This window comes from Elephas maximus, chromosome 18, assembly GCF_024166365.1.
Source record: "Elephas maximus indicus isolate mEleMax1 chromosome 18, mEleMax1 primary haplotype, whole genome shotgun sequence".
NCBI lineage: Eukaryota > Metazoa > Chordata > Mammalia > Proboscidea > Elephantidae > Elephas > Elephas maximus.
Window position 1 is genome coordinate 21076342 of NC_064836.1, and position 25727 is coordinate 21102068.

At 38.7% G+C, this 25727-nt stretch overlaps 1 protein-coding gene across 3 annotated transcripts in view; it reads left to right on the plus strand.

Annotated features, from left to right (window-relative positions):
• Positions 1–25727, plus strand: part of SYT14 (synaptotagmin 14) — a 432582-nt gene that overhangs the window by 13124 nt on the left and 393731 nt on the right. For all 3 annotated transcript variants that reach the window (XM_049857726.1, XM_049857727.1, XM_049857729.1), the window contains exon 2: positions 2343–2390. In XM_049857726.1, coding sequence (XP_049713683.1) covers positions 2343–2390 — 48 coding nt within the window. The remainder of the gene's footprint in view (positions 1–2342; positions 2391–25727) is intronic.

A 25727-nucleotide genomic window follows, 5' to 3' on the forward strand; every position in this document is an offset into this window, starting at 1 on the left:
TATTAAATACTGGTGACTGATAATATAATACAACTTATTTAACTTTTCATGCTTCTTTTATACTTAAAAAAAATTAATTTATTGGCTGGTATTAATTTATCCTTAATAATCCATTCTATTTCAGTAATAATAGTGATTGCTCTTGAGTTCCATATATACCTCAGTGAAATGTTTTTTGTTGTTTGGGATTTTGGAAACAAATACCAGTAATAGTAAAGCACAGTCTTATTTGCTTGTTTGTGGTGTGTGATTTTTGCAAGTACTCTGCCAAATTTGACAATGATCAATTGATTCTGTATACTTAAATAGCATAGATACTTGATTTGGCTTTTTTGCTTATGAGGCTCTTTTATTTAATATAGTTAAATTGAATGTTTTTTAAAGTAGGAGTTAGCTTTCCTTGACATTTTGCAGTTTTGAGAAGCCTTATAGAGAATTTAATAGTTTTTGTTGTTACTACTAATACTAAGCCTTGTGAAAATTATACAGCTATATTTCAGATTAGATGTGTATAGTAAAACTTAACTAATTTGTATTAAATATGGGGGTAAGTCCAGTTGTAATTACAGTCTTGAAAAAGTATAGCCTTCTTACATGAATTAAGTACATAACTCAAACTAAGTTATAAGTCTTACCTTCTGGAGTACATGTCTTAATGATTAATTACGCTTTGATTCTGACTCAAAGCAACTCTACAGGACAGGGTATAACTGCCCACAGGGTTTCCGAAGAGTGGCTGGTGGATTTGAATGGCAGACCTTTTGGTTAGTAGCTAAGCCCTTAACCACTGTGCCACCAGGGCTCTGGAGTAATTTATGAAAACATCAGTGATGACCTCAATATACATTGTAGTTATGTTTTTGTTATTATGTGATTCTTCAAAATGTCTTGAAATTAGTTTCTTATAATATGATCGGTACTCTTCTTCCAGTTATTTGACTGCTTTCTCCTCAGTTTTTAAAATGCATAGCATATAAGTATACTTAATTCTAGCCCTTCAGCAAATGATCAGTGGTTGCTCATTGATAATATTCCAGTTAATAAGATTTTGCTGTATTTTACATTTTGGTTTTGCTGAATAATAATTCATTTATAATCATAATTGTTTTAAGTTAGGTGTTTTGTCGTATTGAGTCTGTCTTCCTGATAAGTAGAGATTGATCTGTATTGTTGATAATAACGAAGCTATGGCATTGCTATAACGAAACTAGCATGTAGACCTAATCTACGTTAGTGATAGAAATACTGTTTCCTGTTTTTTTAGCTTGCTTCCAAGATGACCTACTTTTTTAGTGGATATTGTTGTTTTTATGCTTTGTTATTGTAGGAAATTTTGTTTCTTATAACTGACGTGTTCATAACAAGCTACTGTAATAAACCAGATGATTAAATTGTTTAATATTTTTATTATGGAAAGGTTAAAGGTAATTCACAGTATAATTATAAGGTCATGCTGTATTTAGAAGATTACAAAATTTTATTCAGCTTACATTTATTTAAAGTAGTGGCAGTATGCTTCAGACTGAAGGGGATATGTATTTATTACTCTTATGATAAAAAAATTTTTTACGATAAATTAGAATTCTTTAACTTTTTTAGTTTTTATCATCTCATACTATCTGTTTATTAAATTTGTTTTATCATTATGAGTTTATAGGACTGGGTAGCTGGAGAATGGGGAAAGGGTCACATTTCTTTTTATCCAGTATGAGTATATATGGTAAAATATAAAAGTGCCTTTACAGGGTTGATCCTTCAATAATAACTTACCTGTGTATGGTAAGGCTCAGATGCAGAATTGGGTCTTCCCTTGCAGTATTTCCATCCAGATGGTGCAAAGAGGGGCTTAGGATATTGTGATGTGATTGATTTCTGTTCTGGAGAAGCTTGGCATTTAAAACAGCTTACTTGAATGAAGCTTCGTTATTCCAAGACTTTATTTTCTGGGTCGTTCAGGTGGATTCTGGATATCAGGCTGTCTTATTCATAAACTGAATGTTTACGCAAATAACACGTGCCTTCTGTATTTGTTTGCCAACCGCGTCCCCCCGCCCAATGTTTTAATAAGTGCCACTATGCTAATTTTTTTTTTTTTTTTACCCTTTGCTGTAAAAAAGAAAATTAGCATAGTACGCCTACAAAAATACTTTGCGGGGGAGGGCATAGTTGTCAAACAAACATAGGAGGTGTGCGTTATTTCCATGAAAATATGGTGGTTAAGCTTAAAGAGAAGACTTGGGAACTTTTTTCCTGAGGTCATGTTTGGCAGTTAATTTAAACTATACTTTGTAACAAGTTCAGGTTATTTTCTGTGTTCTTAACTATTAAAACTTTCTTAACAGGTGGAGAAAGAACCTGTGGAGTACATGAACTTATCTGTATTAGAAAAGGTAAGTAAGTGCTCCATGTGAACATTTAAATACTAAACGAATGTTTCACAGTGAATAATAAAGTTTAGTAAGATGACAGATGATTTACTTATATAACATAAAGTTTAATAAATATTACCTTTGTTATTTTATTATACTCTTGAAAAAAAAAACCAAACCAAACCCATTTTGCCGTCGATTCTATTCCGACTCATAGTGACCCTGTAGGACAGAGTAGAACTGCCTCATAGGGTTTCCAAGGTGTGGCTGGTGGATTTGAACTGCCGACCTTTTGGTTAGCAGCTGGGCTCTAAACCACCGTGCTACCAGGGCTCCGTTATGCACTTAATCATCCATAAAGTACATATTGCTTATTATGCGGTTATTGAGAGTTGCTATTTTATATTTAATTTAGATGGACTGATAAAGCCTGGTTTTTAGCATATTGGTTATCAGACGTGGTAAAGAGGCAAAGAGTGGAGGATTTGATTTTTGTTCCCTTTCAGAATCTGGAATCTGAGTGCATGCCGATCTCCCATTGACTTCTGTTCTATTACTATTCCGAATCAGAGAGATGTAGAGGAGGTAGTCAAAATTTAATTTGGGAACGTGTCCGAAGACCACAACATCCTTTGACACCAATGACTGTCTATGCTTCCTTAGAAGGAGCCACCTGACAACTGGGTGGTTCAGGAAGGTGGCCCCAGGAAAGGTAATTCAGTTATTAGGTGGGAGGCGAGGAGCCAGGTATTCTCTAGATTTCGAAGAATCAGGAGAACCCTTGGGCGTCCCCACAACTCCTTATAAATAATCACAAATCTGTGAAATGGTGTGAAGAAAGGAGAAGATGTACCTGGGGAGGTCAGGGGAAGAAATCTTCATAAATTTTTACGGAACATATGTAGATCAGCTGTTATCTGTCTTTAAACTTGGGGGCCTTTCTTTTTCTTGCATCTCTCCTGAAGACTGACTTGGCCCTCCTGAGTCTGGCCAACCAGCAGTACCCCTCCATTATACTTCACCCTGAGGAGGTTTGGGGCATTGTCAGTATTTGTGGTACCTGAGTATGATTGGCATGCCAGGGAAATGTCAGCATATTTTCAGTAAGCCTTCAACAGCTCTAAAAAGCCTCTGCTTCTTACAGAGTTAAAAATTTTTTTTTAATCCTTATTAAATAAATTTGTTTGACCATCATTGACATGGTCATGCTATCTTATCTGTTTGTCACTGCCTGTGACTGCTTTTAGTTTAAAAACACTCTCCTTCCTGTATTAAGGTATAGTTTATCTATATACCTTTCCTCTGGTACCAAAATGAGGAAATTGAAGTCAGTTCCCTGAAATTTCAAATTTAGAGTCATGATCTTACATTATAACCATTGTCGATTTGTATTTCTTACCTAAAATTGGAGGGTCGAAGGGGCAAATCTATATATTGATTTCTTCCTCTTCGTAAACAATTTTAGTTTTCTACTATAATATAGTAAGCTAGAATTGCTAAAAATATTTTAAATGATTTTATACCCATTACTTTCCACTAAATACCGAATTCATTTGACTGGACAGCAACAAGATATTGTACAAATCAGTTGAAATCAAAAGCTATTAAAGCTGAGGTCAGGTGAAGAGAGAACCAAGACAAGAATAGAGATAGGAAAACCCAAAACCAAACCCGTTGTCCTTGAGTCGATTCCAACCCTTAGAAGGAAGAATTAAAGTGCCCAGAGGGTCTTCTGTGGTTACAGTGAGAACAGAAAGCTGCAGTGGAGACAACACTAGAATAAATAAGGATAGATTATGATCTGAACACAGTTTCATTGTGGCTTTTCTTGCTCTTCTCTATTGCTGTCTCCATACATTCCCAGGTAGTGCTCAAGCATACCTTGTCCACATTTTTCTATATTAGTCCAGTTCTTCCTACCATTATTCTGTAGACTTTTAAATATATGATATAAAAAAAAAAATTCATGCTCTAGCATATCATGACAGAGTTTCTGAATCTCTGTGTATCCTCAGCATTTAGTATACCGTCATATTTCTAATCATCGTCTCATAAGTATTTGAATATTTTTAAATGTAATGCTGAGGGCTAAAGTTTTTATGTTTTAGGCTGGACTTTACTAGAGTAGAGCATGTGAAGGTTATACGAAGTAGAATATATATACTCAGCATATATAGTCTTGGCATGGTGACTTTTGTTCAAATTTTAATTATTAGTAGCAATGATTCTAGTAAAATGGCATCTCTGACATCACATTCAATTTCTTTTTACCTGCTTGGCTGTTCTTTTTCTGTCTCTTGCTGGCTTGTCTCCTCTCTCAGACCTCTGAATATTGGAATGTACCAGAGTTTGGTCCTGGGCTTACACTGTTTTCCTATTCATTCTTTCCCTCTGTTTGATTTGATCTCGTTCTATTGTTTTAAATTTATAAATCCAGCTCTAGTCTATCCTTGAGCTCCCTACCCTTATATCAAACTATTTCCTTGATACATCTCTCTGAATATCTCTTAGAATATCAACTCGACATCTAAAATGCAGGTCCTAATTTTCTCACATGAGTTTATACCTTCTTCAGTTTTCCACATTCCACATCTCAGCTATTAAATAGCATCATCTACCCAGTTGTTCAAGTTCTAATTTAAGAATCATTCTACATTTCTCTAATTCTCCCGCCCTCCACATTTAGTCCTTACGATGCTCCTCTGTCAGTTCTACCTTCAAAATATATTTGAATCCATTTTCCCATCATGGTGCTGTCATCGTAGCCTGGGTCCCTACCATCTCTTGCCTAAACCACTGTAATAGTTCCTGTTTTTCCCGCTCCCACTTTTACCTCCTTACAGTTTATTTTCCAAATAGCCAGTAATCTTTTTAAAATGTAAATAAGACCACATCACTTTGCTGGTTGGGATTCTTCTGTGGATTCTCATTATAAACCAAAAAAACCAAACCCAGTGCTGTCGAGTTGATTCCAACTCATAGCAGCCCTATAGGACAGAACAGAACTGCCCCATAGAGTTTCCAAGGAGTGCCTGGTGGATTTGAACTGCCAACCCTTTGGTTAGCAGCCGTAGCACTTACCTACTATGCCACCAGGATTCTCATTATATTTGGAATAAAACCAAATACCTTATCCAGATCTACAAAGCATTACTTTACAGCAACAATTCAAAATCCAAAATCCCATCTAAATAGCATAAGCTCAAGAATCCCAAATCTCATTATCTGAAAATCTAAATCAGATGTGAGCGACACTCTGGGTATAATCCATTCTGGGGCAAAATTCCTCTCCATCTGCGAGCCTGTGGAACTAGAAAACAAGTTACCGGCTCCCAAAATACAGTGGATAGGAGAACAGCTATAAACATTCCTATTCCAAAAGGGGGAAAGTGGGAGAAAGAAAGGAATCACTGGTCCCAAGCAATTTTGAAGTCCAGGTTGGCTTAAGCCTTGGAATATACTCTTGGGCTCTGCTGAAGTTCTGCACTAAGGGCTCAAGGCTTTGCCTGTATCTTCCTTTCTTTGTTCACGAAGGGTAGCACGCATTTGCAGCTGAATAATTGTATCAGTCTGTTTATTGCCTGTAGAGTGTTGGGAGCCTTCTTTCCTCCCTTTCAGTCAGTGGGTCTTCCCGGTATGTCATAGGGATTCACTTCATTAGACAAGAGTCTCTTCCACAGATCTTTTGTACATAACTCCATTTCAATTTTTTGTCTTCTGTTGAGATGGCAGAGGGGATACGTGGTGAATCACACACCTAATGTCTTCAAAGAACCTTCTGTACCACTGAATACTGACCTTTGTCCTGAGGCACTAACAAAAGATTGTCAAGGCACATCCTTGGCTTTCCTGTCAGAGCTCCTTTTGTTGACAGTGAATATCCAAATTTTGGTGTCTTTTGTAATCTAGGTAGGCTGAGAAATTCCCAAATAATCAAGTCCTAGTTCCTTTTTGGAAACCCTAGTGTTGTAGTGGTTAAGAGTTTAGCTGCTAACCAAAAGGTCAGCAGTTCAAATGTACCAGGTGCTCATTGGAAACCCTGTGGGGCAGTTCTACTCTGTACTGTAGGGTTGCTTTGAGTCAGAATTGACTCATTGGCAATGGGTTTGGTTTGGTTGGTTTTGATTTGCTTTTTGCTTAACGATTCTTCTCTCAATTTATCTCTTTCCTCGCACATTTTACTGTAAGCAAGAAGAAACCAGGCTATGCCTCCAGCACTTTGCACGGAATAGCAAAGCATTTATGAATTATGCTTTCCATGTGACTGTAGGACACGATTCAGCTAAGCTTTCCACCACTACTTAACAAGGATCTCCTTTGAGTTTTCAGTTATCTAACAACAGCAACATTTCCTTTAAGCCCTCAGCAGCGGCACCTTTAACATCCCCATTTACGCCAGTGGTCTGCTTATGAGTTAAGAAATTTCTAGGATGTTACAGACTTTCTCTGCCATCTTCCTCACTTCCGAGTCCTCGCTAGCAGAATCTTTAGCATCCATATTTCTACAAGCAGCCTTTTCAGGGCAATCTTGGCTTTTTCTGTCACACACCTCAATATTCTTCCAGCTTTTACTCATTACCCAACTCTAAAGCCACTACCCCGTCTTTAGGTACTTGTTACAGCAGCATCCTGCTTCCGGGTATCAAAATCTGTATTAGTTTCCTGTGGCCGCTGTTAAAAATCTCTGCAAACTTGATAGCTTAAAAAAACACACGTCTATTCCTTTACAGTTCTGGAAGCCAGAAGTCCAAAATCAGTTTCACTAGTCTAAACTGGTCAAGGTATTGATTGGCAGCCTTGCCTTTGGAGGCTTCAGGGGAGAGTCTTTCTTTATCTTTTCCAGCTTCTGCAGGCTGCCTGCATTTTTTGTTTAGTTACTCCTTCCTCCATCTCCAAAGCATATCACTCCAACCTCTGCTTTCCTTGTCCGTCTCCTATTCCTCACCCTGATCTCCTGCCTCCCTTTTATTATGTAGAGACCATTGTGATTCCATCAGACTCACCTGGATAATCCAGGATAATCTTCCCATCTCAAGGTCTGTAATATAGCTATATCTGCAAAGTCCCTTTTGCCACATAAAGTTACATTTACAGGTTCTGGGAGATTAGGGGGTAGAGACCTTTGCGGGGGCCACTGTTCAGCTTACACACCTGTATGATCTGACCTCGCCTACTTCACCCTCCGTTTTCATGTGTACTCCCTCTTACTTTACTTCGGCCACGTTCGTTTTCTTTGTCTTCATTTAATTGTACCAGGCTTGTTTCTGGCTCAATTTATTACAGGCTGTTTTCTCTGCCTAGAAATCTCTCCCCCACTAGCTTTTTGAGTGACTAACTCCTCTAATCCTTCAAATACCATCCCAAGTATCACTTCCTCAATCTCACATTTTCTATCTAAAGTAGCCCCTCCCATTCCTCTATTCTTTAATTTCCTTTATATGACCGTATTTATTTAAAAACAACTATATTAGTTGGCAATTATTTATATAGTTATTTACTTTTTGGAGGGGAGCTGTATGTCTCCCCCATTAGAATATAAGCTCGAAGAGGGCAGGGACTTTGACTTGTTCACTGCTATATCCCTAGTGCCTAAAATAGGCATAGGCATAAGGTAGATAATGAATGTTTGTGAAATTAATAAATGAATAATTGAATAAGATTTGACTGAATTAATCACTAAAAATGTTGTTTAATGCCTACCATTTAATTAGGAGGTATTTATTGAATACTTTTCTATGAAAGCATTGTTCTAAATATAATGACTGATAAACAGGGATTGTTCCCCCAGCAATATTATGAACTAGATAATCTGAAACTTTCTGCTTAGAAAGTTAGAGGGTCATTAACTTGTAACCCGTCGGTGCTGAGTTGATTCTGACTCGTAGCGCCACTATAGGACAGAGTAGAACCGCCCCACAGAGTTTCTAAGAAGTGCCTGGCGGATTTGAACTGCCGACCCTTTGGTTAGCAGCCGTAGCACTTAGCCACTACACCACCAGGGTTTCCATTGAATAGGTTTATGAAACAAAAATATCACTAGTATGACTAATCAAAAAAAAAAAAAAGACAGAAGCCACAAATAAACATTAGGCATGTAAAAGAGAATGTAATTAGAGTTACAAGTAAGATTTAAGAAGTTGTAGGAGCTTTAATGACTTTTTGATAATAAATATGAAATCATAGATGAAATGAACAATTTTTGAGAAAATTTAATTTAAACTGATAGAAAACGTCAATTAACCATTAATTATTTTGGGGGGACAACTACTGTCCTTCAAAGAAAAAAAGACCCAATCATGAAAACTGTTCCTGAGATTAGAAGAAATGAAACATTACTCCGAATTATTTCATGAGGCCGTAGTATAACCCTGATACTAAAACCAGGCATATATATTATGAGAGAGGGAAATACATGCTTATCTTAATAATTTAAGTTAACCATGTGATCAGCTCAACAGCAAAAAAAGTATTTGATGATATTTATTACTTATTCAAATAAAAAATCACAGCAAACTTCTTTAATAAAGAATATTTATTTAAAAATAGAGAATAAACTATAAATCATTAATGATCAAACATTAGAAGCATGAATGCTTCTATTCAGTATTGAAGATCATAGCTGGTACAGTAAGTCAGCACAAAAAAATAAAGAGCATATAGTTGAAAAGAAAGGGATAAAGCTAATTATTCATAGGTGACATTGATTATCTACATAGAAGATCCAGGAGATTCTATACACAAATTAATAGAAGAGTTCAGCAAACATGATGAAAACCAGATCAATGTAATAAAAATTGATTGCATTCCTATGTAGTGGGCAGCATACAATTAGGAAATACGACAAAAGAAGGTATCTTGTAGAGTAGTGACAAATCTGGAATATACCCAGTGTCACGGATTGAATTGTGGCCTTCAAAAATATTTGTCAACTTGGCTAGGTTATGATTCCCAGTATTGTGTGGTTGTCCTCCAGTCTGTGATCTGATGTGTTGTAAATTCAAGCCTCTGTGATGTTAATGAGGCAGAATTAGAGGCAGTTACCTTAATGAGACAGGACACAATCTACAGGATTAGGTTGTATTTTGAGTCAGTCTCTTTTGAGATATAAGAGAGAAGCAAGCAGAGAGAACAGGGACCTCTTACCACCAAGAAAGAAGAGCCGGGAGCAGAGCATGTTCTTTGGACCTGGGGTCCCTGCACTGAGAGGCTCTAAGACTAGGGGGAAATTGATGACAGGGACCTTCCCCCAGAGCTGACAGAGGCAAAAAGCCTTCACCTGGAGCCGGCACCCTGAATTTGGACTTCTAGCCTTCTAAACTATGAGAGAGTAAATTTCTCTTTGTTAAAGCCACCCGCTTGCAGTATTTCTGTTATAGCAGCACTAGATAACTAAGACACCTAGGAATAAGTTGAATGAAAGATTTATATGACTTTTTATTTTTTTGTGGTGAAAATATATGCACCAAAGCATTTGTCAATAGAACAGCTTCCATGTTTACAATTCAGTGACATTGATTACACTTTTCATGTTGTGCCACCATTATCACTATCTTTTTCCAAAATATTCTGTAATCATTCACATAAACTCAGTCCCCTCCAAACCGAAACTCACCCTTTCCGCATACCTCCCACCCCTGGTAAAAAAATTTAATGTTAAGTGAAATCATATATTTGTCCCTGTACGACTCATTTATTTTTGCTCAGCATAATGTTTTCAAGGTTTATCCGTATTGTGGCAAGTATCAGATCTTCATTTCTCTTCATAGCTGTTAATAGTTCATTATATGTGTATATCACATTTCGTTTATCCACTCATCTGCTAATGGACATTTCAGTTGTTGCCACCTTTTGGCTACTGTGAAAAGTGCTGCAGTGAACCTTAGTGTATGGGTTTCTGTTTGTGTTCCTGCCTTCACTACTTCTGATTATGTAACTGAGATTGGGATTGCTGGGTCATATTGTAATTCTATGTTCAACTTTTTGAGAAACTGACAAAATTTTTTCCACAGCAGCTATACAGTTTGGCATTCCCACCAGCAGTGGATGAGGGTTCTAGTTTCTCCACAACCTACTCAACGCCTGTTGCCATTCTAATGTGGATGAGGTGACGTTTCACTGTGGTGATTTGCATCTCCCTGATGGAGCCTTGAAGCCGTGGTGGCACAGTGGTTAAGAGCTATGGCTACTAACCAAAACGTCGGCATTTGAATCTACCAGCTGCTCCTTAACCCTATTGGGCAGTTCTACTCTGTCCCGTAGAGTTGCTGTGAGTCGAAAATCGCCTCTGTGGCAGTGAGTTTGGTTTTTTTAAATTTGTTTGTTTAACAGACAATGATGTTGAGCATCTTTTCATATACTTGTTGTCCAGTTGAATATCCTCTTTGGTGAACTGACCAAGTCCTTTGCCCATATTTTAATTGGGTTGTTTGTCTTTTTGTTGTTAAGTTGTGGAAGGTTTATATATGTTTTGGCTATTAGGCCTTTATTCAATATATGGTTTCCAAAATTTTTTTCACAATCTGTAGCTTGCCTTTTCACTTTTTGATAAAGACCTTTGAGGTACCAAAGTATTTAATTTTTATGAGGTCCCTTTTATCAGTTTTGCCCTTTGCTGCCTGAGTTTTCGTTATCATATCTGATAATCACTAACTCTAGGCTTCACAGCCTGGCCTCTACATTTTCATCTATGAATTTTATGGTTTTAATTTTCACATTTAGGTCTTGATTCATTTTGCTTTGGTTTTTATGTATCGTGTGAGGCATGGATCCTGATTAAGATATATATGACTTTTATAGAGAAAACTTAATATAGAGAGATGAAGAAAACATATAAATGGAGAGATAAATAATTTAGTTGCTTTCAGAATACCCTACATCCCGGATTTGTCTTGTTTATATAAATATTGAAATAATATATATATGTTCTTATTCCCCCTCCTTTTTACAAGAGGTAGCATACTATATTTATCCATCTCCCTACCTACCTACTTCCTTCCTTCTCTCCCTCCCTCGCCTCCTATCTTCCTTTGTATCTTGGGGGCGGAGGTGCTTTTTTTTTTCTTTTTTTTACTGTGCTTTAAGTGAAAATTTACCGTTCAGCTTAGTTTCCCATACAGAAATATATACACACATTCTTACCTGACCCTAGTTGCTCTCCCTGTAATGTGACAGCACACTCCTCCTCACCACCCTGTGTTTCCCCTGTCCATTCAACCAGCTTCTCTCCCCTTCTGCCTTCTCATCTCACCTGCAGACAGGAGCTGCCCACATAGTCTCCTGTGTCTTCTTGAGCTAAGAAGTGCACTCCTCTTCAGTATCATTTTATGTCTTATAGTCCAGCCTAATCTTTGTCTGAAGACTTGGCTTTGGGAATGGTTTTAGTTTGGAGTTAACAGTGAGTCCAGGGGCCATGTCCTCTGGGGTCCCTCCAGTCTCAGTCAGACCATCAAGTCTAGTGTTTTTATTAGAATTTGAGTTCTGCACCCCACTTTTCTCCTGTTCCATTAAGGATTGTCTGTTGTGGTCCCTGTCAGGGCGGTCATTGGTGGCACCTGGGCACCATCTAATTCTTCCAGTCTCTGGTTTATATGGCCCTTTCTGGCTCTTGGGGCCTAATTTTCCTTGTGTCTTTGGTGTTCTTCATTCATCTTTACCCCAGGTGGGTTGAGACCAATTGATACGTCTTATATGGCCGTGTGGTAGCTTTTAAGACCCCAGACACCACTCAACAAAGCTGGGTACAGAACATTTTCTTAATACACTTTGTGATGCCAGCTGACCTAGATGTCCTGTGAAACCATGGTCCCCAGACCCCTGCCCCTGCTACTCTGTCCCTTGAAGTGTTTGGCTGTATTCAGGAAACTTCTTAGTCCAGTTGTGCTTACTTCCCCTGTATTGTGTGTTGACCCTCCAGTTCCCTAAAATAATTCTTGTCTGCTATCTAATTAGCGAATACCCCTTTCCCTCCCTCCCCACCCTCATAACCATCAAAGAATGTTTTGTTCTGTGTTTAAACCCTTTCTTGAGTTCTTATAATCGTGGTCTCATACAATATTTGTCCTTTTGTGACTGACAAATTTCACTCAGCATAATGCCTACCAGATTCATCCATGTTATGAGTTGTTTCATGGATTCGTGGTTGCTCTTTATCATTGCATTTACCATTGTGTGAATATACCATGATTTGTTGATCCATTCGTCCGTTGGTGGGCACCTTGGTTGTTTCCATCTTTTTGCTGTTGTAAACAGTGCTGTAATGAACATAGGTATGCATATATCTATTCGTGTAAGGGCTCTTATTTCTCTAGGATATATTTCAAGGAGTGGGATTTATGGATCGTATGTTAGTTCTATTTCTAGCGTTTTAAGGAAGTGCCAAATCAGTTTCCAAAGTGGTTGTACCATTTTACATTACCACCAGCAGTGTGTAAGTGTTCCAGCCTCTCCACAGCCTCTCCAACATTTATTATTTTGTGTTTTTTGGACCACTGCCAGCCTTGTTGGGGTGAGATGGTATCTTATTGTAGTTTTCATTTGCATTTCTGTAATTGCTAATGATCGTGAACATTCCCTCATGTATCTTTTAGCCACCTGAGTGTGTTCTTTGGTGAGGTGCCTGTTCATATCCTTTGCCCATTAAAAAATTTTTTTTTAATTGTGCTTTAGATGAAGGTTTACAGAACAAACTAATTTCTCATCAAACAGTACATACATTGTTCTATGACATTGGTTAACAACCCCACGACATGTCAACACTCTCCCTTCTCAACCCTGGATTCCCTATTTCCAGCGTTGCTGTTCCCTCCTGCCTTCCAGTCTCTGCCTCAGGGCTAGTACACCCCATTAGTCTTATTTTGTTCCATGGACCTGCTCAATCTTTGGCTGAAGGGTGAACCTCAGGAGTGACATCATTACTGAGGTGAAGGGGTGTCTGGGAGCCAGACTCTCAGGGCTTCTCCAGTCTCTCAGGCCAGCAAGTCTGGTCTTTCTTTTTGAGTTAGAATTTTGTTCTACATTTTTCTTCAGCTCTGTCCAGGACCCTCTGTTATGATCCCTGACAGGCAGTCGGTGGTAGCTGAGCACCATCTAGTTATACTGGACTCAGTCTGATGGAGGCCAAGCAGATGTGGTCCATTAGTCCGTTGACATATTTTGATTGGGTTAATTGTCTTTTTTTTTTGTTGAGGTTTTGCAGTATCTTCAAGATTTTAGAGATCAGACACTAATCGAATTTGTCATAACCAAAATTTTTTTCCCAGTCTGTAGGTTATCTTTTTACTCTTTTGGTGAAGTTTTTAGATGAGCTTAACTGTTTGATTTTTGGAGCTCCCGGTTATCTAGTTTCTTTTCTGGTGTTTGTGCATTGTTGCTAATATTTTGTATTCTGTTTATGCCATGTATTAGGGCTCCTAGTGTTTCCCTGTTTTTTCTTCCATGATCTTTATTGTTTTAGATTTTATATTTAGGTCTTTGATCCATTTTCAGTTAGTTTTTGTGCATGGTGTGAGGTATGGGTCTTGTTTCATTTTTTTGCAGATGACTATCCTGTTATGCCAGCACCATTTGTTAAAGAGACTCTATTTTCCCCAGTTAACAGACTTTTGGGCCTTTGTCGAATTTCAGCCACTTATGAGTGGATGATTTACATCTGGATTCTCAGTTCTCTTCCATGGTCTATGTATCTGTTGGACCAGCACAAGGCTGTTTTGACTACCATGGCAGTATAATAGTTTCCAAAATCAGGTAGTGTGAGGCCTCCCACTTTGTTCTTCTTTTTCAGTAATGCTTTACTTGTCTGGGGCCTCTTCACTTTTCATATGAAGTTGATTATTTGTTTTTCCATCGCGTTATAAAATGCCATTGGAATTTGGATTGGGATTGCATTGTGGCTGTAGATCGCTTTGGGTAGAATAGACATTTTCACAATGTTGAGTCTTCCTATCCATGAGCAAGGTATGTTTTTCCACTTACGTAGGTCTCTTTTGGTTTCTTGCAGTAGTGTCTTGCAGTTTTCTTTGTATAGATCTTTTACGTCTCTGGTTAGATTTATTCCTAAGTATTTTATCTTCTTGGGGCTATTGTAAATGGTATTGATTTGGTGATTTCCTCTTTGACATTCTCTTTGTTGGCGTAGAGGAATCCAACTAATTTTTTGTGTTTATCTTGTATCCTGATACTTTCCTGAAATTTTCTATTAGTTTTCTTGTGAATATTTTAGGGTTTTCTGTGTATAAGATCTTATCATCTGCAAACAGAGATACTTTTACTTCTTCCCTACCAATTTGGATGCCCTTTATTTATTTTTCTAGCCTAATTGCTCTGGCTAGGATGTCTAGCACGATGTTGAATAAGAGTGGTGATAAAGGGCATCCTTTACCTGGTTCCCATTCTCAAGGGGGATGCTTTCAGACTGTCTCCATTTAGTATGAGGTTGGCTGTTGGCTTTGTATAAATGTTCTTTATTATGTTGAGGAATTTCCCTTTCATTCCTATTTTGCTGAGAGTTCTTATCATGACTGGGTGCTGAACTTTGTCAAATGTGTTTTCTGCAACAGTGGATAAGATCATGTGGTTCTTGTCTTTTGTTTTATTTATGTGATGGATTACATGGATTGTTTTTTAATTTTAAATCATCTCTGCATACTTGGTATGACTCCTACTTGGTCATGGTGAGTTATTTTTTTGATAAGTTGTTGAATTCTGTAGGCTAGAATTTTGTTGAGGATTTTTGCATCTAAGTTCGTGAGGGATTTTGGTGTGTAATTTTCTTCTTCTTTTTTTTTTGTGGTGTCTTTACGTGGTTTTGGTAACAGGGTTATGCTGGCTTCACAGAATGAGTTTGGGAGCATCCCGTCCTTTTTTGTGCTCTGAAATACCTTTGGTAGTAGTGGTGTTAACTGTTCTCTGAAAGTTTGGTAGAACTCTGCAGTGAAGCCGTCTGGGCCAGAGCTTCTTTTTGTCCATTTCTTCTAGGTTTTCAAATTTGTTAGAGTACAGTTTTTAATAGTATTCTGGTATGACTCTTTTAATTTCCTTTGGGTCTGTTGTGGTAGTGGCCATCTCATTTCTTTTTCGGGTTATTTGCTTCGTCTCCAGTTCTTCTTTTGTCAGTTTGGCCAGTGGTTTATCGATTTTGTTGATCTTTTCAAAGAACCAGCTTTTGTTCTTGCTAACTCTTTCAGTTGTTTCTTTTGTTCTCCATTTCATTTAATTCTGCTCTGATTTTTATTATTTGTCTTCTTCTGGTTCCTGAGGGTTTCTTTTGCTGCTGTGTATTTATTCGAGTTGTAGGGATAGTTCTTTGATTTTGGCCCCTTCCTCTTTTTTGATGTGTGCATTTATTATAATATGACCTCTGAGCACTGCTTTTGCTTTGAAAGTGTTTTCATTCTCATTTGATTTTTTGAATTTCTTTATTCTCTCCTTAATTTCTTCAGTAACCAAGTAGTTTTTGAGCAAGGTGTTATTTAGTTTCCATGTGTCTGGTTTTGTTTTCCTTGCCTTTTCTGTTATTAATTTCTACTTTTATGGCTCTTTTGGATTCTGTTAAGGCTTGCTTTATTGTCTAATATGTGGTCTATTCTGGAAAATGTTCCATGTGCGTTGGAAAAGAAAGTATACTTGGCTGCTGTTGGGTGGAGTGTCCTGTATATGTCTTTGAGGTCCAGTTGGTTGATTGTGGTGTTAGATCTTGTGCGTCTTTATTGAGCTTATTTCTGGATGTTCTGTCCTTTACCGAAAGTGGAGTGTTGAAATGTCCTACTATTATTGTGGTGCTGTCTATCTCTCTTTTCAGTGTTGTTAGAGTTCGTTTTATATATTTTGGAACCTTATCGTTAGGTGCATAAATGTTTATTATGGTTATAGCCTCCTGGTATATTGACCCTTTAACCATTATTTAGTGTCCTTCCTTATCCTTTGTAGTGGATTTTACTGAAAAGTCTATTTTATTGGAAAGTAATATTACCACTTCTGCTCTTTTTTGATTGTTGTTTGCTTTATGTATATTTTTGCATCCTTTGAGTTTTAGTTGGTTTGTGTCCTTTAGTCTAAGATGTGTCTCTTGTAGGCAGCATATAGACAGATCCTGTTTTTTTAATCCATTCTGCCACTCTCTGTCTCTTTATTGGTGCGTTTAGTCCGTTTACATTTAGCATAATTATTGATAGGTATCAGTTTAGTGCTGTCATTTTGATGTCTTTTTTTGTGTCTGTGTTGTTGACTGTTTCTTTTTTCCATTTAATTTTCTGTGCTGAGTCGTTTTCCTTTATATATTCTCTTCTCTTCTTTTTCATTGGTGGTGTTTTTGTTTTTTGCTGAGTATCTATGTTTTTCTTGTTTTTTATTTTGATGTGTAGGATTGTTAGTTTCCTTGTGGTTATCTTAGTATTTACACCTATTTTTCCAAGTTTAAACCAATCTTTTATTTCTTTATATTGCCTTGACTTCCTCTCCACATAAAGATCTATGACTACATTTTCTTGTCCCTCTTTATTGATTTAATGTTGTCATCTTTTACATAATGACATCGCTGTTACCCTGTTTTGAGTGTTTCAGCTTTGATTTATTTTGGTGATTTCCCTATCTGGGTTGATATCTGGTCCTGTGCCCTGCGTTCTAGCCTTGGGTTGTTACCTGATGTTATTCATTTGCTAACTGGAGTATGCCCTTTATTATTTCTTGTAGTTTTGGTTTGGTTTTTGCAAATTTCCTAAAACCCACCCAGTGCGTCTGTTTATCTGGAAATGTCCTAATTTCACTTTCATATTTTAGAGACAGTTTTGCTGGATATATGATTCTCGGCTGGGAGTTTTTTTTTCCTTCAAGACTTTCTATATGTCATCCCATTGTCTTCTTGCCTGCATGGTTTCTGCTGAATAGTCAGGCCTTAGTTTTATTGACTGTTCTTTGTAGGTGACTTTTTGTTTATCCCTAGGCAGTCTTCAAATTCTCTTTATCTTTGGTTTGGCAAGTTTGATTATAATATGTTTTGGTGACTTTCTTTTGGGATCTACCTTATGTGGGATTCGAGGAGCTTCTTGGATAGATATCTTCTCATCTTTCACAATATCAGGGAAGTTTTCTGCCAACAAATCTTCAACAGTTCTCTCTATTTTCAGTTATCTCTCTCTGTTCTGGTACTCCAGTCACTCATAGGTGAAAAAGTAGAGACCCACATAATTCTTAGGGTTTCTTCATTTTTTAAAATTCTTTTACCTGAACTTTCCTCAGATATATTGATGTCAAGTGAGTTATCTTCAGTCTCACTAATTGTGGCATCCATTTCCTGAATTCTGCTCTTATGACTTTTTATTGAGTTGTCAAATTCTGAAATTTTATTGTTAATCTTCTTGGATTTCTGTCGGCTGCCTCTCTATGGATTCTTGCAGCCTGTTAAACTTGTCATTCTGCTCGTCTCTAATCTAAAATTCCTCTAATATTTTGTCTGTGTGCTGCTTGGCTTGTTGCGTGTTTTGCCTGATCTCCTTCCAGATCTCTTAAAGAGTTCTGTATATTAATCTTTTGTGTTCTACCTCTGATAATTCGAGGAAGTTCTCTTCATCTGGAAGATTTCTTGTTTCTTTGTTTTATGAGCTTGCTGAAGTCATCATTGTCTGCCTGTTTATGTGACTAGATATTGATTGTTGTTCCAAGCCATCAGTAAGTTAATGTATTTATTTATTTTATGTTTACTTATTGTGTCCTAGCTTCTTGTTTTGTTTTGATATATCCAAATAGGCTGCTTGCATGAGCTAGTTTGATTATTGGTGCCTTTGAAGCTCCAATGTCCTGTCACCAGGTGGTTAGAGCTGCTACTAGTATGTGAGCACAGGAGTCCATTTACTTTTCTTGTATAGATTCATCTTAGGTGTCCAGGTAGTCAATCATCAAGTGTGTGTTGCAACCTCTCACCTATAGTGTTATACAAGCAGGGGTGATTGGTGTAGGCACAGGTATCTGGCTGCAGTAGGGGGTCATGCGGTGGGCAAGGCAGGGCAGTGACAACCACCCCTGAGAGTGTGTGACGAAAACGTGTTCCTCTTCTCTAGCACACGTAAGTGGATGGGTTTTGCAGCCAGACTGTGGACACCCAGTGCTGCGGGCTGTAAGGACTGGGAGGCACCATTTATGCCTGGACCCCTGTCATGGGTGGGTAGGTGGTGTGGGGGGAGCCACCAGTCCTCAGGCCCCTGATGTGGGTAGGTGAAGACCCTGCTCAACAGGCAGAGTGGTGTGAAATGTCACAAACATGCCTCTCTACCATACAGCTGAAACAGTTGAAGTTAGATTTCAGGTATATACCAAGCTGTACAGTGGTAATGAGGGCCTACGCTGTTGAAATGGGCCCACACAGGTCTGTGCAGGGGTGAAAGGCATTTAAAGTCCGTGGACCCCTTACGTCTGTGTTTAGGCAAAGGAACTGTTTCTGCCCTAAGTTCTCAGCTTAGAGGAGCCAGTAGATTATTTTTTCCCCTGTTTGTTAATTGGTTCCTTCTCCAAGCCTGGGGTAATGGCCTAGGGTGCTCTACAGGTCCTACTTCCAGCCCAGGGAAAGCAGCTTCACTGAAGCTGACTCGGGACCTGGTGTAGAGCGGGGAGGGGTAAGTTAAGTGAGAGCGTTTTTTCCCAAAGGGATGTTTTATTGCTCTGCATGGCAGATTAGGCGCAAGTACTTATCTTTTGCTGATTGCGTGCTGTTTTTCACTGATTCTGGACTTTGCATTGCTCATTCTCTCCCGATGAGGAAAACGCATCCTGAGTGGCACTGCTTGACTCACTGCACTTGTGCCAGTGGACCTGGCCTACAGGGTGCTGCTTCCTGCCAGGTCAGGTATGGCAGTGCCTCGCTGCTTCTAAACCATCTCTCCCTGCCCCGCTGCTCAGTCTGATTCCTCAACTTTGCCTTTGATGTTCAGGGCTTCTAGATTATCATTTATAATCGATTTCACTTGTTTTTTCGGGTCTTTGTTGTAAGAAGGACCACAGGACGCATCTGACTACCATGCCATCTTGGTCCTGCCCTCTTGTTTTATATTTTGATGTTTTCTTAATGTAACACAATATCCTGGAGTTAAATTCATATCAGGAGATAGAGATCTTTCTTATTCTTTATTCTGGCTGCATTGTACTGTATTATGTGAATATATCATAATTTATTCAGCCAATTTCCTACCAATGAAAATTGCTCTGTTTTCAAATTTTTGCTTTTAAAAATATATTTCTGGTACGACTGTAAAAAATGTAATTGGCAAATGTTATGCGATAGATATATTTACAACAACAACAAAAAAAAGTGTAGCTTTTAAGGCTGCTTATGTACAACCAAAAACCTCATGTGATTTGGTTCCTTGGTTTGGAGGTTTAGGGTCAATCTTTCATGGGACATCCCAGTAATTGGCCTAATAACATGTTTGGTGTTTCTGTTCTACCTCACAGTTCATTGCATAGTGCCTGGGGTCTGAAAATCTTCCACACTTCCCTGGAGCGACGGAGGAATAGGGAGAGTCAGGAATAGGAGGAGGATATGGAATGTGTGGCTAATTGACTCTGTAAACGACTGCCTTCTTTGCTGTCAGACCAGAACTGGATGGTACCTGGCTACCATTACTGAATATTTTGATCAAAGGGCCTATAGAAGAATCCTGATCAAAAGTGGGAAAATGCAGAACAGAATTTCTAATTCTCATAGACTCCACACTCCCTGGAGCTATGAAGGTTGGAGGAACCCTTGAAACTATGCCCTGAGATAATCCTTAAACCTTAAACCAAAAATATCCCCGATGTTTTCTTAAAACCAAACAGTAGTTTAGCTTAACTAGTAAAAACTGCCTTGAACATTATACTCTTTTAAAAACTATCTGGGATCAAATTGATAACAGCAACTCAAAAAATTTGGTAGAAAGCTTAGGATACAGTGAAGTGATGTTAACAGGGAGGAATAACTCAGAGAAGGAAGGAAAGAATGGTTGCACAACTCAAAGAATGTGATCAGTGTGACTAAGTGGTTTTCCTGTGTATATTCTCAACAACAACAAAATAAATAAACTTAGAAAAATCATTAAGAAATAATATTACAGTGAATAACGTGCATGTTATCAGTGAATGTATATTTTTAGATAGATTTTGTGAATTGAGATTGTTGGGTCAAAGGATAATTTTTACGTTATTGTGTTAGATATTACAAATTTTTTTCTGGATAATACCAATTTGCATTCCCACCAGATGTAAGTGAATTGCTGGTCTGTCAACAGAGTATGTCTTAAATTTTGGTTTTTTTTGTTAATCTGGTGGATAAGAAATTTTATCTCAGCATCATTTAAATTTTTATTTCCTTTATATGTGAGGTTGAGTATAACCTCTAGTTCTTTTCTTATCAGTTTCTAGCAGGACCAGTTATATGTGTTTGTAAAATACACAAATGTTAGCCTGGTATGATTTGAAGTACCCCAAAAGGGTCTGCTTCTCCTGAAATATGTCTTCCATCAGTGTTCTCTGGTTTGTCATTACCTGGCATTTGCTGTAGTTAGGATTCTTCTGATCTTTAGAAACTCATTTCAAAATATTACTTGGGGAAGGAGGGTGAGGAGTTACTCCTTGATCCTGCAGCATTTTCACCTAAACACATTATCACAGTGTATCAGATTATTTTACTTTTACCATGGAATGCAGGATATTACAGACCCGAGGACATGCTACCCAGGATATGGTGGTCAGTTTATGTATCAATTTGGCTATTTTATGGTACCTAGTTGTTTGGTGAAGCCCTAGTCTAGATGCTGTTATGAAGTAGTTTCATGTGATTAAATCATTTGGCCTGAAGTGAATCAGGTTACATTCCATAATGTGAGTGGACCTTATCCACTTGAAGGCCTTAAGAGTAAAAAGTGAGTTATCCCTAGGGAGTATTCTGCCTCCAGACTATAAATAGACATCTTGCTTGAACTGCTCCACTCTTCCTGTTGCCTGACCTGTGGATTTTGGAACACGAGAGTGCAGGAATCTCTGGCCTGTCATCGGACCTACAGAGTTTAGACACAGGACTGATGGAATCTTCAGCCTGTCACTTGACCTACAGAGTTTAGACTTGCTAGTCCCCACAGTTGCATGAGCCAGTTCCTTAAAATCTCTCTCATTCTGTTTATCTATCTAACTGCCAGAAATTCAGGCCAGATTCAGAAGAGGACGTGGAACCAGGGATATCATTGCTGATGTCAGATGGATCCTGGCTGAAAGCAGAAAATACCGGAAGGATGTTCACCTGTGTTTTATTGACTGTGCGAAGGCATTCGAATGTGTGGAGCATAACAATTATGGATAACATTGTGAAGAATGGGAATTCTAGAACGCTTAATTGTGCTCGTGAGGAACCTGTACGTAGATCAAGAGACAGTTGTTCGCACAGAACAAGGGGATACTGATGGGTTTAAAGTCAGGAAAGGTGTGCGTCAGGGTTGTATTCTTTCAGCATACCTATTCAGTGTGCATGCTGAGCAAATAATCCAAGAAGCTGGACTATATGAAGAAGAATGTGGCATCAGGATTGGAGGAAGACTAATTACCAACCTGCAGTATGCAGATGACTCAACCTTGCTTGCTGAAAGTGAAGAGGACTTGAAGCACTTAATGATAAGTTTAAAGACCACAGCCTTCACTATGGATTACACCTCAACATAAAGAAAACAAAAATCCTCACAACTGGACCAACGAGCGACATCATGACAAACAGGGAAAAGATTGAAGTTGTCCAGGATTTCGTTTTACTTGGATCCACAATCAACACCCATGGAAGCAGCAGTCAAGAAATAAAAAGACGCATTACATTGGGCAAATCTGCTTCAAAGGACCTCTTTAACGTTTTGAAAAGTGAAGATGTCACCTTGAAGACTAAAGTGCAGCTGACCCAAGCCATCGTTTGCATCATATGCATGCAAAAGCTGGACGATGAATAAGAAAGACTGAAGAAGAACTGACAGCTTTGAATTGTGGTGTTGGCAAAGAATACTGAATATACCATGTACTACCAAAAGAACAAACAAATCTGTGTTGGAAGAAGTACAACTAGAATGCTCCTTTGAAGCAAGGATGGGGAGACTGCATCTTACATACTTGGACATGTTGTTAGGAGAGATGAGTCCCTGGAAAAGGACATCATGGTTGGTGAAGTACAGGGTCAGTGGAAAAATGGAAGACCCTCGGCAAGATGGATGGGCACAGTGGCTTCAACAATGGGCTCAAGCATAACAACGATTGTGAGCGTGGTGCAGCACTGGGCAGTGTTTTGTTCTGTGGCTGCTATGAATTAGAACTGACTTGATGGCACCTAACAACAACAATCTGTCTATGTGTGTGTGTGTGTGTGTGTGTGTGTGTGTATGTATGTGTATATATATGTGTTCCTGGTTCTTTTTCTCTAGAGAATTGTGACTAAGACATTTTGGTACTGGAAGTGGTTCTAGAGTAACTGAACCTTAAGAAGGATGAATTTTTAAAATTGGTTTTGGGGTTTCTGAAATTGCTTCTCAAATCTAGTCAGGTTTAAGGGCATTAATTACTCTATTTCCAGTAGTAAAGAGGGCACCGATAGACCATAGGGTGGTGTGGTAATGGAAATATGTAAAATATTCACCTTTGAACACTCCTAATCGAATAGTTTTGAAAAGAAAGTTTTGGTAATTGCATATTTATTATGTTAGAACATTGTTTTTGCCACACTGACGAATATAATGACATTGGCTTGTTGCTCCTGATCTTGCTGGACTAAGTAGGGTGCAGTGGTTAAGTGCTCGGCTGCTAACCAACAGGTCAACGGTTTGAAGCAATCATGCATGCCGCAGAAGGATGTGGCAGTCTGCTTCCTTAAAGATTTATAGCCTTGGAAATCCTATGGGGCAGTTCTGCTCTGTCCTGTAGGATTGCAACGATTTGGAATCGGCTCAATGGCGACAAGGTTGGTTTTTTTGGTAAGTGGAAAGAAAGGGAAGAGCTCAGGGCTTCAGATTCTCAGCCCAGGCACTACATACATGACCTGAAAGTTACTTTGTGTGCCCTGAAAGAAAACCATGTGTCCTGTAGCCACATAGCCAAGATTTCCTGAAAACCAAACCCTGAGTCTCATCCTTTGAGTGTCTAAATTATAGCACATATTTAATTACCAGCCCCACAAAGTGTCTGAAGTTAAACTGAGAGCATTGATTGTACCAAAAAGGGGTCCTCAAATCAGTGGAGACATATGGAAGGAAGATATTGATGAAGCCCCTAAATTCTGCTGCAACTTCTTTGCTAGCAGAAGCAGTCTTTCTACCCCCATGTGAAATTAACCCAGCTTTGCCTATGGAACCTGTAATGGCCTATCCCTGTGGCAGATGCCTTCCAAGACACCGTTAATTCTTCTTTTGACATACCCCTGCCACCCATATTTGCATCTACACCAGTAACCAGGCTGAAGTCCCAGCAGGCCCTGAAAGGTGAGGTAACAAGTGTGACCAGCAAGGAGGTGTGCTACACTCTAAAAGAACTACATGGTTTTTCTAATTTATACAAACAGAAATCCAGGAAATATGTGTGGGAATGGATATGAAGTATGTGGCATAATGGTGGAAGGAACATAAAATTGGATTAGGCTGAATTTATTGCTTTGGGCCTGCTAAGCAGAGGCTCTTCATTGAGTGTTTCAGTTCAAGGGGTTAAAAAGTTTGGTTGGTTTACCAAAACATATATCAAAAGATGGCCTGCATTAAATGAGGTTGAAATGCTGTAACTGCCTTGGTATACTATAGAGGAAGGTATTCAAAATATTAGGGAAATTGGAATGTTAGAGTGGATTTATGTCTCACCCATCCACCCATCCAGCCCGGGAGTGTCTCGCAGGCACAAATTTTACCACGACTGTGAAGAATAAATTTGTGAGGGAGCCCCAGCATCCTTAAAGAGCACTCTCATCTTTCTTCTCTGTAGGTCAGATATTACACTGGGAGCTATTGCCACTGAATTGGAAAACCTTAAGAACAGTGGGGGTGATTGGACTCCGTAAGTCAGAGGCCAAGTGGCAGCATTTAATTGCCAAACACAAGGTGGACATGGTTACTATAATGGACAGCAGAGTAAAGACAGTAATCAGAATAGTCTGACTTGGATGAACCTATGGCATTGGCCAATTGGCCAGGAAGTCTACAAAATATTTACTTGATCTGTGTAAGTGGAAGAGTCCCAGGTCAAGTGAACATAAGTCTAACTTGAATCACCAAAACAAGAGCGTCATGGCCCTTCAGTCACTTCTCAGACTTGAGCCATTATATAGACCCACAACTCCTTGAATGAAGGGTAGGCTGGATCTCCTTGAAGAGGGACCCCACTAAACTGTTTGTACTGTTAATCTTTCTCCCAGCCTTCCTCAAAGGATCTATAGCCTTTTATCAGTGTAATTGTGTATTGTGGAAAAGGAAATAATCAGACTTTGCAGGAATTACTGAACACTGGCTCTGACCTGATGCTAATCCCAGAAGACCCATAACACCATTTTGATTTACCACTCAGAGTAGGGGCTTATGGAAGTCAGGTGATCAATGGAGTTTTAGCTCGGGTTCACCTCACAGTGGGTCCATTGTGTCCCTGAACTCATTCTGTAGTGACTTTCCCAGTTCCAGGATGTGTAATTGGAATAGATATACTCAGCAACTGGCAGAATCCTACTCATTTGTTCTCTGGCCTGTACAGTGAGGACTGTTATGATAGGAAAGGCCAAGTAGAAGCTAGTAGAACTAGCTCTACCTAGGAAAATGGTAAACCAAAGGCAATATTACATTTGTGGAGGGATTGCAGAGTTAGTGCCACCCTTAAGGACTTGAAGGATGCAGGGATATAGATTCCCATCACATTCCCATTCATTAGTTGGCCTGTGGAGAAAACAGGTGGATCTTGGAGAATGACAATGGATTATCGTAAACTTAACCAGGTGGTAATTCCGATTGCAGCTGCTGTTCCAGATGTGATTTCATTCCTTGAGCAAATTAATACATTTCCTAGTACTTAGTATGCAGCTATTGATCTGGCAGATTTTATTTTTCTCAATTTCCGTTAGGGAAGACCACCAGAACAGTTTGCTTTCAGCTGGCAAGGGCAACAATACACATTTACTGACCTACCTCAGAGGTATATCAGCTCTCCAGCCCTATGTCATAATTTAGTCCTCAGGGACGTTGATCACCTTTCTCCTCTACAGGACATCACACTGGTCCATTACATTGATGACATCATGCTCATTGGCCCTAGTGAGCAAGGTTTATCGATAAGACATTCGTTTGCCAGATGGTGGAAAATAAGCCCTATAAAAATTCAGAGGCCTTTCACCTCAATGAAATT